Genomic DNA, 12,995 nt, shown 5'->3' with positions numbered 1-12,995 from the left:
ACGTGGACAGAAGCTGGAGCCAGAGCCCGTTAGGGTCAGCTGGAGCAAGGCTAGGGAAGGACCTTTCCTCAGGGGCAATAGATCCACGATGGGACTTTGTTATACTCTAGACCTGAAAATAATAGGCATGGTGCTATATGTACCCAGCTAGAAAGCTGTCCGTTATTTCTTAGCTTCCAGCTCACAGCTTGATTCAGACTTAAGAACCATCATCAAGAGTACACAAACCATGAGACATGATTCACTTACCAGACTTGCCCCCTGTAATATGCTGCTCATCACAGGATTTAGCAGCAGTAGGGAGCAAACTCTGACATACTGCTGTAAAATAGACTTTTGATACCTAGCAACACGTATGTGAGCTTACTTCTTTAGCAAAGCATTTCTGAAGTAACCAGAAAGAACTTAATGCAAAGTTTCTCAGGAATAATTACAGTTCAGTAACTTTATATAGTATAGCCAAAAGTATTCCAAATACATTACTGCATTTTAATCTTGCTGTCAATGTATTTCTTGCAAAACTGCTATTCAAACATCATTTATTAGGCATAACATCACACGTGACAGAATAATGTGCCTAGAATAATAAAATGACTGTGAGTGGAGGTACTGAAGCGGTAAGCGTATATAAACTTAAACTTAGACATAATAACAGATACTGAGTGTTAAGAGGAAATTCAAAATTGTGAACGTACTAGAAAGCAAAATCTGTTGGGTGCGATAACAATAAACGCAGTTGTCAAGCAAGCACAGAGGGACTCATTGCTAAACTAACTGCAGCACTTTAAATAGTGATATGAGGAAGAATACTTGTAAACCTTATTTACAATATTTCTGCAAGTTATTGGGCCCAGCCAATAAAAATGCGAATTCTCTAATATAAAACTAGACCAAGATGAGATGCTCTTAGGCAAAGTAACGTCAGTGGGTGATGAGGCAACGCAGCAACAGCTGATTAAAAAAGCAATAAAACCGCTTCACAGAGCACATCCAGGAACTTCATTCCACCGGCTGCTTATGACATACTAAACAAGCAGCATCAAAGAGGAGAACAGGAGATTCACACGATGTCCTGCCTCTTTGACAACGGTCATTAGCTGTCATAAATGTGCCCTCATTTGCTTCTGATCTTCCTGCATGAAGCAGCTTACAGCTTGTTGCTGCGGAGTCTGCAGATACTTCTGGCTGTATAGCGATTATCAGCCTGATGTGCTGTTGCCAGCGTTTCACGACCTCACATCGAGGACCTTCACTCTGCAGGGATCTGTGTATTTAGAGCTTAATCCTACAAAGTTGAAGTCCGTATGACTTTTAACTTTGATTCGGTATATTCTCGTTAAGGATTTTAGAATACAACATGCAAAAAACCTGCTTTGCTGGAGTACGACAAAGACACTCCTGAAAAGCAGCAGCTCTTCAGACCTGAGCTGCCAGGCACGGGGACATCTTGGAAATTATGTTGCCACCAACCAGCACTTTCCAAAATCTGCAAGTGAGCTCTGGTGCACACAAAGGATAATAAATAATATGCATGTATAAATCGTTCAGAGAGACATTAAAGAAGACAGAAGATGCTTTGAGTCAGTTACTACAGAGAAAATATTTTAGAAATGCTATTTCCATTGTAAGTCTGGTTGAAAATACACTCGATATGTGAAATTCTGCATCTAAAAAATTCTGAGAGGGAGCCTTTATTCAAATAATTTATGTGCGTGCAGCTTAGCGTTCTTATTTAAATAGCTAACAGGCCAAAAGAGTCCCCAAGAAAAGAGACCTTCAGTTTGCAACATGTTCTGCAATGTCACCCTCCTGTCTGTTTTCCCAAATTACTAAAAAGTTGTCCAAGACTGAGGAGGAACTCACACAGTGTCTGTTAGTGACTCCCAAAAAATGAGTCAGTCTTCACTGCTGCCAACCAGGATCTGACAATGAAGACCTGGCAAAAAGCTTGTTATTTGCCATTATACTGGCATATTTTTGGCTGCTGATTTTATTATTATAAACTAACTAATTTTGGTTTCCTGTTAGAAAAAGATTCCAAAATGCTCCTTGGAATGGTACTGTTTTACTTCAGTGAAACATAAATATTTTGTTTCTTTCAGATTTTTAGCGAAGGTTACATGCACTATCCAGATAGTCCTTACAATTTTTCAGCTTAGTTCGAGAGCCACCATTAATGGCAAACTGAAATAGAGAAAGATACTCTACTGAGGTTTTTTTCCTCTGTATGTACCTAATCCAGGAATTGCATTTGGAAGCCTATGGGTATTGGGAAGCAGAGAACAGTAAAGCAATAACAATTACTGTTGCTTTTTGTAGGTCTCCTTCAGTTCTGACAAAAAGCAGCAGGAATGGGTTTCTGCTGTTCTTTTGGGGTGGCTTTTGACAGTTTCTGGTGTGTGTTTGAAGTTTCTGATGGGAAGTTTTACTGTTCTCTTCGCAGTTCATGGCATTAAGTGGACATGCAGCAATGGAAACAGCAGTTCAGGGTTCTCGGTGGAACAGCTCGTGCAGCAGATCCTCGATAGTCACCAGACCAAACCGCAGCCTCGGACACACAACTGTCTCTGCACTGGTACCTTGGGTGAGTACCGTGGGAGGGCACCAAACTGATCGCAGCTCAATCCAGACTTGGGGTAGGGTTTGTGTTACTGAAGTGCTAAAATGCTGTATCGTGAAATGTTGAGAGACAGTGAATTCAGAGGTGACAGAAGAAGTCTTGAGCATAAAAAGATGCAGCTGGAACTTCTGGAAAAAAGGTCAATGCTTTGTAATGTGCAGGTTCTAATAAATGCTGTCTATATGTGACCTGCTCAAAAAGGCATATTCTCCTCTACATGCTCAAATTTTGTTACCAAAGCCTCAAAATTAGATGTTCTTCCAGCTTCACCCTCTGAACTCCTTGCCCTGCAGCCCACTTTGCTGAAGAAAATGGGCTCAGGTGGCGAATTACAAGATATCATTGGGATAAGATAGGTTTTATTTAGGTATCATGAAAATACAGATTTCTTTCCTATTAAAGAAGATGGCTTTGTTTTGAGTGAGACTACGACAGCAAGAAACAGCATCCTTGGTATTAGCATTTTAGAGAGAGTGGGAAGCTGTGTGATTCACTTTTCCAACTCATCTGCTTTGTAGCCACCCCTTCCTAGTACTTGGGTCAAGTAAAATATATGACACATTAATTAGTCTTTAGTGAAATTTATAAAGGAAAGCTGTCAGTGCTTCAAAGGGTTTATTTTTTCTTCTTTTTTTGGGCAGTGGCATTATACAATCAAGACTTAAGTAGGAATGATGACCTCTGAAATACCTGAATTTGGATTAAAATTCAACCCTTAAGGCTCAGCATTTGATCCAGGCTTGCAGATCTGAACACGAATCCTTTTATTCTTCCCTTTGATGTTTTGTCTTGTGCTAAGTCTGCTGCATGCTTTTTAACATAACAGTATCGCTTTGTTTTGTAACGGCTTGCACATTGACACATACATTCCCAATTCCTTACTGTCATCCACAAAGACTGCAGCGTGAAAGCCTCTCCCTTGTTCCTGTTCATCTCTATACCTAGGAGAATAGAGAGATTTAATATTGCATTTAGTCTCAAAAGCACTGTCCTGAACTACTTTAAGTGACCCGATTCAAATCTTGAGCACATAACAGAGAAGTTCCCCTTCAAGGGCAAGGAACAAAAGATTTAGCAAATTGCAGCAGCTACATGGGCGCTTTATGTTACCCAGAAGATGGCATTTATAATTGTAGCCATTAGCTATAAGGAGGAGGTTTCTTTCCCCCTTTAGTCATTACACAGTACCATAATTAATGTTCTTACCTCATTCTAGGGAAAATGAATCAATTAAGGAAAGAAACATCAAAAATGCATGGGCTGTTCTTCTTTTAACAACAAAAGCAGTCCCTACACCAGAGTTTGTGGCTAAGATGCCTTTGCAGATAGAATTGTTTACTTCATCCTACCTGATTTCCAGGCTCCCAGGAACTCGGCTGATGTTCATCTTCTGTCGGGCCAGTAAAGGCACCAGCTGGCTGAACTCTGTGAAGGGTTGTCTTCTGGTGACCTTTTCCTGAGCGTTCTTCAGCCGCTCCGATACTAATCGTGCGCTCTGCATGTGACCTCTCAAAGTACAAAATGTTTTATCTGTCAGCACATGAACAGCTTAGGGCGAGAGAAACGCATCGCCATCCTTATGGGAGGGAAAGCTTTCTTTGTGCTGGCTAATGTACTACTTTTTTAATAATTTGATTGGCAGCTGTAATAGACACCATGATGACAAGAAGATAAGGGTTGCAATCTAGGCGGCAGGGTGATGCTGGGGACAGGAGCGTGATATGGCATCTGTCACCTCCAGATTACCAGTCAGCATCCAACCCACAAGAGAGCTTGTCAAACCGCCTGACATCAGCCAGCGGGAAGAGCCGAGCATCTGTGTCGCAGCGGGCTGAGGTCTTGTCCGCAGTGCAGATGCAACAGATCCTGCGAGGCAGAAACCCTCTGCCACAGTTGACAGCAACAGCCCTTGCTTTGCAGGCTTTGCGCTGAGATGGGGCGCGTTTAAATAACTCCAAAACTTGTCATGGATGATGATTCTTCTCCTCCTAATGTGTTGTCTGATCGGGGCAGGGAGGAAGGGGGTACGTGCTATGTGGGGTGAGCGGAAAGGTGCGCACATGCCTGTTCTGAGGTGGCTGTCATTGAACACAATGGATCTATGCATCAGACAGGAAGGGAGCTGTAAATCTGGCACTGGCGAGAAATGAATTTTATTTCCAAGGTGTCTCTTGCTCTCTCATACGTGTGCTCACTCTCTCTCACACACACGCTCGCGCGTAAGCACGGCTCTCCTTTGCTACAGGCGTAAGATACGCAGCTAGCGTTGTCTTAATTTTGTATTTACTGAATGGCAAATGTTGTTGTTTTCTGGCACAGGGGCAGGAAGCAGTGTGCATCACAAGTGTAACAGTGCCAAACATCGCATCATATCACCAAAGGTCGAACCAAGGACAGGTGGGTACAGCACTCATTCAGAGGTACAAAATAACGATGTCTCTGAAGGCAAGAATGAGCACAGTCACGGCAAGGCCTCCAGCCGAGAGAAGAGGAACGGTAAAGTGGCAAAACCGGTGTTGCTCCATCAAAATAGCACTGAGGTTTCTTCCACCAACCAGGTGGAGGTCCCTGACACGACCCAGAATTCTCCCGTGTCCATCAGCAGTGGATTAAATAGCGACCCGGATATGGCGGATAGCCCAGCCGTCACTGGTGTGTCCAGTATGGCTGTAGCATCAGTTATGGGAAGTTTGTCACAAAGTGCCACCGTATTTATGTCAGAAGTCACCAGTGAAGCTGTGTATACCATGTCACCCACCTCCGGCCCAAATCAGCACCTTCTGTCCTCAGATGCAGCTGCACAAGGACTGGTACTTGCTGTGAGTTCAGATGGACACAAATTTGCTTTTCCAACAACCGGCAGTTCGGAGAGCTTGTCGATGCTACCCAGCACTGTCTCCGAGGAACTTGTGCTCTCCACAACTTTAGATGGAAATAGAAAAATTCCAGAAACCACCATGAATTTTGACCCAGACTGTTTTCTTAACAATCCCAAGCAAGGGCAGACTTATGGTGGAGGCGGTATGAAAAGTGACAGCATCAGTACCAACATAAGGCAGTCACCCACAACAGAACGTAGCTTCAACTTCAATACAACCCTCACAAAAGAAATTAAAACTGAGGACACCTCTTTCGAACAACAGATGTCCAAAGAAGCATTTTCCTCCACTTCTGCATCTAACACTCTCACCCTCACTACTGGTTCAGGTTTGCTTCCATCTGGAGGAGGTCTGAGCCCAAGTACCACCCTGGAGCAGATGGACTTCAGTGCCATTGACTCCAATAAGGACTATTCTTCCAGCTTCAATCAGACCGTCCAGAGCCCTCATGTTCATCAGACCCCTTCCCCCAGCTTCTTTCTGCAGGATGCCAGCAAACCTCTTCCCCTTGAGCAAAACACTCACAACAATTTGAATGACACAAGTGGCTCATTTGTGAACACGTTAGGAATCCCCAGTGTGAAAACAGAGTCCTCGTCCCAAACCACTTCCAACTGTAACGGCACAGTGGAAACCAGAATAGAGTCCACCTCTTCTCTCCAGCTCATGCAGTTCCAAGCAAACTTCCAGGCTATGACTGCAGAGGCTGAAGTTCCCATGGAGACCTCCCAGCAGGCAGAAGGGAACGAAAATCTACTTAAATCAGGGGATCTTCAAGCCTGCAGCACAGAACACTACTTGCAGCCCGAGGCCAATGGGGGTATCAGGAATGGGAACAATCTCCCTATTCTCCAAGGAAACATGGTACAAGGACTCTATCCTGTGGCCCATCCCAGCTTAAATAACTCCTCCAACATGGAGCTTAACTTGGACCACTTTGACATCTCCTTCAGCAACCAGTTTTCTGATCTGATTAATGATTTCATTTCAGTAGAAGGTGGGAGCAATGCTCTCTATGGACACCAGCTGGTGTCAAGTGACAGTGCCGGACTGTCTCAGCCTGAAGACAGTAACAGAGCAACCTACAACCAGGCTGAAATGTGCATTCCTTGCTGCAGTCCTCAGCAAGCCAACATGCAGCTCAGCAGCACAGAGAATGGAGCCAGCACGATGGCATACATGCATGTGGCTGAGGTGGTCTCAGCAGCCACGGCACAAGGCACTCTGGGGTTGCTACAGCAGAGTGGGCGCTTATTCATGGTGACAGATTATTCACCAGAATGGTCCTACCCTGAGGTGAGTCTAGGGCTTTTACTCATTAACGTTTACTGCCTTATCTTTCATTGCTTTGTTAATAAGGGCTCCCAAGAACTGTTTTGTTAAAGCTTTGACAAGGCTTTCAAAATATTTCTCTTAGAATTCAGAGCATCCAAGACCATTTGCATGTCTGAGTGTACTTTTAATTACGCACTTCGTTACCCTGACAGGGCCCTTTCTTGACTTAGGAAGCATCTGAACAGAAATGTTTTGTTTCATTGAAAAGCAAAGTATTTCCCACATGATGGCTTCATGGTACTACCTAGCCACGTTACAGCCACAGAGTTTGCAAACTGGAGCCGATCCTTACATCTGGCTCTGATGTTCTTAGTAGAATAATTCCCGACCTGCATTGCCTTAATGAGTTCAGCATTTACCTCCATCCCACAGGCTATCCAAAATCAGTCACGTGCACCACAAGTTAAATATGTCAGCAGCACAGACTTTTCTGACGTGAAGGAATGCTGGAGGAAAGACGCTGTTTTGAGCCAGTAATGGAGAGGCAGGTTGTTTTGAATAAAAAAAATGCTCCTTTGTGTTTTTGTAAGCCCAGCCTCGGAGCACTGTTGCATCTGTTACCTTGCGGGGGTGTATAACTGCTCAGGAAAAGATCTCTCTGTTCCCGTTGACTGGTGCTATCTGATTATCAGTCCTGTGATGCCACCCCCAGTAAGCGTGCATCTGACACCACTGGATGGCAAGTTTGCTAGTGGGTGAGGCCGCAGAAACAGCCAGTAATAAGCAGGTGAGGTGGCTTAACCTTCAGCTGAATGATCCTGCAACAGCTCCAGGACCACAGTGTTCCAGGAGCAGGCGATGAGTTGGCATTCAGTGGCTCTAAGAGTTCACGTACTCTGCAGTATGGGACTTGGTGTGAAAACATGGGCGTTCACTCTGCAGATGGAAAGAAACTGAGGTTGCCAGCATGCAGGAATGGCCAATGGGCACTGATGAAAAGCCTCCTTCAGGAGTTTCTGCCCACCATTTAGTCGCTCGCTCTCTCCAGACAAGTCCATCGTGGCCAGCGAGGTGGCGGTGCAGGCTCAGGCACGGTGGGCAGCTGAAGGCATCCTGCCACTCGTTACTGCCTCCCCGGCCGTCTGCGCAGCCTGCAGCTGGCCAGGAGATCTGGGACTGTCTGGGGCAGGAGATGCCCAGGGGCCTCACCTCTGCCAGCTGCCAAATCCAGGGTCCCCTCTAAGAGACAAGTTGGTCACTGATCATCTACCCCTCGCCACCAGCTGGAGTTTACCTTCTCTCGCTCTTGGTGATAAACTGGGTCTGAATGTGCCGGTCTTGCTTCTCCGGGGTATAATAGAAACTGAAGCGTCAGCACCGTGGTAGTCAATAGTAGTGTTGTCTAACTGGCTGTTTAACATGCAACAGTAATGCAATGATGGCCTGTTAGCAACTGTTAGAACCCAGGTAGGCTTCGTTTGCAAGAAGCACAGTATTTCGGGGGCACTTGGCTACGTTGGGCTACAGACACTGCTTCTGCCGTACCTGTTGTCCAGACAGCCAGTCTGACTCTTGCTCGCTTGCGTTAGAAGGTCCCAAAAATCAACCAAAAAAACCTAACGGCAAACCTCCAGCCTTCCCGGTGCAAATCCTTCTTTTTTGCTGCCACTGTGGAAACTTTTTATTTGTTATCCATTGCTACGCTAACGACCTGTTCGACTCCTGCTGGCAGAGCGTGTTTTATTTCTGTTTTACGCAGACCACAAGGCCTAATCCAGCCGCGCAGACCCACCAGAACGTTTCTCAAAGCCGAGGCAGGTCCAGGATTGCTTTCCGGTTGCGCGGCTTCGTACCCGGAGCTTCAGGTTGTCGCTTGCAAGCAGCTCAGAGCGGTGCCCCGGCTGCTGGGTTTCTTCAGTTGCTACGCAGCCCTTGCCGCTCGCGTCCTGAACTCGGGAAGGATCCCAGCAGCGGCTCTCCCGTCTCCAGACGAGTTCTTGCCGCGGGCGGAGGGGGCTCTCGGCACCCAGCGCTGCGGGCCAGGCGCGGGGATGTGACTTCGGCTGCCCGGGCTGTCACCCGGCCACAGCCCGGGACGCCTGCCCGGCCGCGGCAGCCGCGTCCCGCCCCGGCCGGGGGTGCCGGGCCGCCGGCCGCGGCGGATCCCCCTGCCGAGGGCGGGCGGGCCGCGCTCCCGCCGGCGGCCGCCCGAGGGCAGCACGGCCGCGGGGAAGGGACGGGCAGGGCCGGCGGCGCGGCCCCGGCCGGGCCGGCCCCTCTCCCGGCCTCGCCTGAGCGCCGCTGCCGGCGGGGGCCTGGCCCGGGGGTCTGTGCTGTCGCGGGAGCCGGTCCCGCTCCTGCGGGTCTGGGCGCGAATGGAGCTGGTGCGTCCCTGGCCCGGCCGGAGAGGCTGAGGGCTCCCTCCCCACGGGTGGCCCGCGGCGGCGAGCCTGGCAGAGCCCGGGCAGGGGCAGAGGTGTGGGACCGGCTTGGCCCGGGGTGCCGGAGCTGCGGGCGAAGGAGCTCTCGGCGAGCACGGCCCCGTTCCGGGTCACCCCGCTGTCGTCTTGCTTCCTTATTTAACCGAGCTCCCGGTACCCAGAAAAGCGCCAGTTGTGCGGCTGCTGGTTTTAGCTGAGGTCTTCCGACGTGGCGGCCTGTCGGATTCGCGGTCCAGCTCCTCTCGGGCTTCCAGTTGCGACTTTGGAGGCGACGTGTCGCCTTTTGTGTCCCACGCGCGCTCCTCCATTTCAGCAGGGTCAGGGCGGCGATGGCAAACGTGCAGCACGGTTGCTGTGGTTGAGCCGTGGCGCTTTTCGGTGGCGAGGAGACGAGCCTGGAGCCTGAGGAGGCGATGGTGGGCGCGAGGTGGGGATGGAGCACCCAGAAGTTACCGGGACCTGCCTGGTGGGAGGGATGTCTGGCTCACAGCATTGATAAGGTTTGCCATTACTGCTCTGGGAGCTGGCACGTGAGCAAGAGAAAGGCCAGCGGTCTGTGGTGAGGGTCACGCTGGCAAAGCACGGGACTTGAGTGCATGGGCAGGAGTGGGGACCAGAGCGAGCGAAGAGAAGCAAAGATGCTCTCCTAAGGAATACTATTTGCATTTCTCCACGGTGGGGGGAGACTGGGGCATCAGTGTTGACTGCTGCCGAGGATCTGTGTTAGCTTGGCGCCTCTGTTAGCCCTCATGATGCTGTTTGCCATTCAACCATTTCAGTGCGCGGTCCTCTCTGGGAATGGCTTCTTCTGTAACACTTTTTTTTTTCCCCCCCCTGTTTTCCTCACAGGGAGGAGTAAAAGTCCTAATTACTGGTCCATGGCAGGAAGCCAGCAATAATTACAGCTGTCTGTTTGATCAGATCTCAGTGCCTGCATCTTTAATTCAGCCAGGGGTACTGCGCTGCTACTGCCCAGGTAAGGAACACTTCTCTTCTAGAGCTGGTGGTTTCAGAGCGAGTTCTCAGCCTAATAATGTCATGTATATGCCTTGAGTAAACTCATGACCCATTGTGAATGATAGCACATAAACATTGAGAAGCTTTTCCTTTTTCTTTGACCTATTTAATGTGAGAACAGCAGCTTAGGATCTCGATATGTCACAACGGATCACAACAAATATTACTTAGAAGCTCTGAATTAGCTTTAAAATAATTATGTGAAATAATTTAAAATAATTCTAAGCATTTCTTTAGTTTTGAAGTAGCAGATTAAAGAGCAACTGTTACTCGGGGGTGCACTCACTGCTCTGCTGACTCTTAATTTGCCTATATTCTGCAATTTGTCCTTGGTACTTACAGGATGAGAACACCTCCAACCTCCCTGCAGAGATTTTCAGTAGTGCTGGCCCTCAGTATAGGACTTTTAAGTGTATGCAGAGTAACTTGGTGTCGTCGTTAGGCCCCAGCTTCCCACTAGAAATGCAGTGAGGCTGGCTAATCTTTAGGAACACATGTGATTCTGCCTCCTGCCAAAACAACCCATTAGATGACTCTTAAGCTTACAACCTTCGTGTTTGAAAATACAGATTGGCATTTTGGACTCTTCGGTTGTTTAGTCACAAAAATATTGTCAAACGCCCCCTCTCCCCTCATTGCATCTGCTCTCAGCCTGCCGCTTAGCACATGGGAGATCAGTGGGATCATACCTAGCTGTCTGTTTCTGCGGGGAGGTCTCTGTCTTACCACATGCGCTTTCCTTTCAGCTCATGACACTGGGCTCGTGACTTTGCAAGTTGCCTTCAACAATCAGATCATCTCCAATTCTGTGGTGTTTGAATACAAAGCCAGAGCTCTGCCAACCCTGCCTTCCTCCCAGCATGACTGGCTGTCCTTGGATGGTAAGAAGCATGCAATGTTCTTTAACAAAGCCCACCGAATGGTAGGACTGTGAATGAGAGGAGCAGCTCCTGGTGTGGGGGAGGGATGTAGAGGGGCAAGTTTGTGCTGTGGGGAAGGTCTGTTGCACAATTAATCAAAGACCTGTTGCTGAAATTTCTTATAAGTTCTTTTGATGTGAGCAAAACGTGGCTGCATTTGATGGGAAGGAGACAAAGGGGAGTGTTTTCTTAGTCTGAACAGAAAGCCGATTGTTTCCCCAACACAGGGACTACCCCGTCCCTAGCAGGAGAGGAGCATCTACCCTGCAGTTGTCTTCCCTGAGAACTCTGAAACTTGAGCTTGTCTGGAAGAACGTGTATTTACATAAGCAGGAAGTGCGAAGACGGTGAGGCAATTTAAGGAATGAAGGGACTTTAGTCAGCCACTGCTGTGATGTCCCCATCCCACCTTGTTACCCAGGAGTTACCAAATGGGGCAGATACAGATTCTATCAAACACTTGAGAGCTCAGTGCCAGAGCAGTCTGCGCTAGTGGCAAGCCAGGCACGCTCTGGCACATAACAGCCACAGTCAGCCTTTTTAGACTCATAAGAGCATCCCTTGAGCCTTGCAGGGATGAGATGGACACCCTAATAGCGTTAGCTCTTAGCCAAGCAGTTGGCAGAAGAATCCATCATTGATCAGAACAGATGTCTGGTACCTAAATGTCGCACCAAGGGATGGGAACACAGGCTCTGGATTTGTATGGCAACTCTGTGCCTGCAAGTTTTAGATTCAGGTTTACCTGGTAACACTCTGCCCCCAAAATGCATTTTGTAAAGGAGCAAGAAGAGAAGGGAGAGCAGGAGAACTTAGGAGCCTGAAACATTCGTTTCCCTTCCTGAGTGCGATTGCTGGAGAGTCGCAGCTTCCAACTCAGACCAAGGAGATGCAGGGTGAGAGCTGGTTTGTATGACAGGCTGGGAGAGGACCAGTAACACTGCTTTCATCTTTCTTCATCAGAGGGAGTCAGCTGCTGGGGCAGCGCGTTTTGTGGATCTTAGCAAAGTCCCAATGCTCTTGCTTGGTGACCCATTTGCTAAGTGTCTATTTTCCCTGCTAAATACAGGAGGCAAATACGGTAAGGTCAGATCCTTAGTCTTCAGAGATTTCATAGCTGAGAAACTAATGTTAATGTTACAAAGTGCTACGCAAAAGAAGCCACAGGAGTGGTTGTTTGCACAGGGCCACACTGAAGGCAGAGAAATAATGAGCTAATATACTGATGCAGTTTGTTCCTCAGTCAGTTAACCTCATCCTATTTTGTCTGTCAGCTGCAGACATGGTAACTGTAATACAACACACGCTTTGGGAAATCTACCGTGGATATTACTTTTGACACACCAGTTTAATGCCTTTAAAACACAGCTATCGTTACAAAGATTTGAAGCATATGTTACTGTGGTGGTGTTGTTATTTTCTATCCTTGATGGACATGGCAAATACTTAGAACTGCTTTACTTGAACTGGAGAAATACTGAACAGTTTTGAGCTTAATTCAGGCCAGCTACATGTCAGTGTAGGCAGGTGGTGTTTGAAAGGTTTTTGGTGGGCTCCCTCATTCTGGGAAGCCTTGACAGAAAAAGCTTTCTTCATTAAAACATTCATTAGATGCTTTCTCCATACCATTAGCAGCTGTGAGCCTAGGGACTAGTCATGTGAGTCAAAACCGAGCACCCTGACGCTGCTGATAAGAGCATCCGCCATTCATCTGTAAAACGTGGACGCCAGGGGCAGGTGAGGAGGAGCCAGTTCTAGCTGGATGCTGGCAGAGCGGTGTGTGTATGTGTGCAGAGTCTGAGCTGATGCTTTTGGAGACAAGTCGGGGGAAATAATAAGAAAA

The 12,995-nt window shown here is 47.8% G+C and overlaps 1 protein-coding gene across 7 annotated transcripts in view; it reads left to right on the top strand.

Moving 5' to 3' along the window:
* The window catches only part of CAMTA1 (calmodulin binding transcription activator 1), a 326,976-nt gene that overhangs the window by 268,879 nt on the left and 45,102 nt on the right, over positions 1-12,995 (top strand). For all 7 annotated transcript variants that reach the window (XM_052792793.1, XM_052792789.1, XM_052792791.1 and 4 more), the window contains 4 exons: positions 2,444-2,584; positions 4,940-6,795; positions 10,065-10,191; positions 10,979-11,113. In XM_052792793.1, coding sequence (XP_052648753.1) covers positions 2,444-2,584; positions 4,940-6,795; positions 10,065-10,191; positions 10,979-11,113 — 2,259 coding nt within the window. The remainder of the gene's footprint in view (positions 1-2,443; positions 2,585-4,939; positions 6,796-10,064; positions 10,192-10,978; positions 11,114-12,995) is intronic.

This window comes from Harpia harpyja, chromosome 7 (genome assembly GCF_026419915.1).
Source record: "Harpia harpyja isolate bHarHar1 chromosome 7, bHarHar1 primary haplotype, whole genome shotgun sequence".
NCBI classification, from domain to species: Eukaryota; Metazoa; Chordata; class Aves; order Accipitriformes; family Accipitridae; genus Harpia; species Harpia harpyja.
The sequence above is the reverse complement of the archived record's forward strand: the minus strand, read 5'-3'. Positions and strand labels throughout refer to the sequence as shown.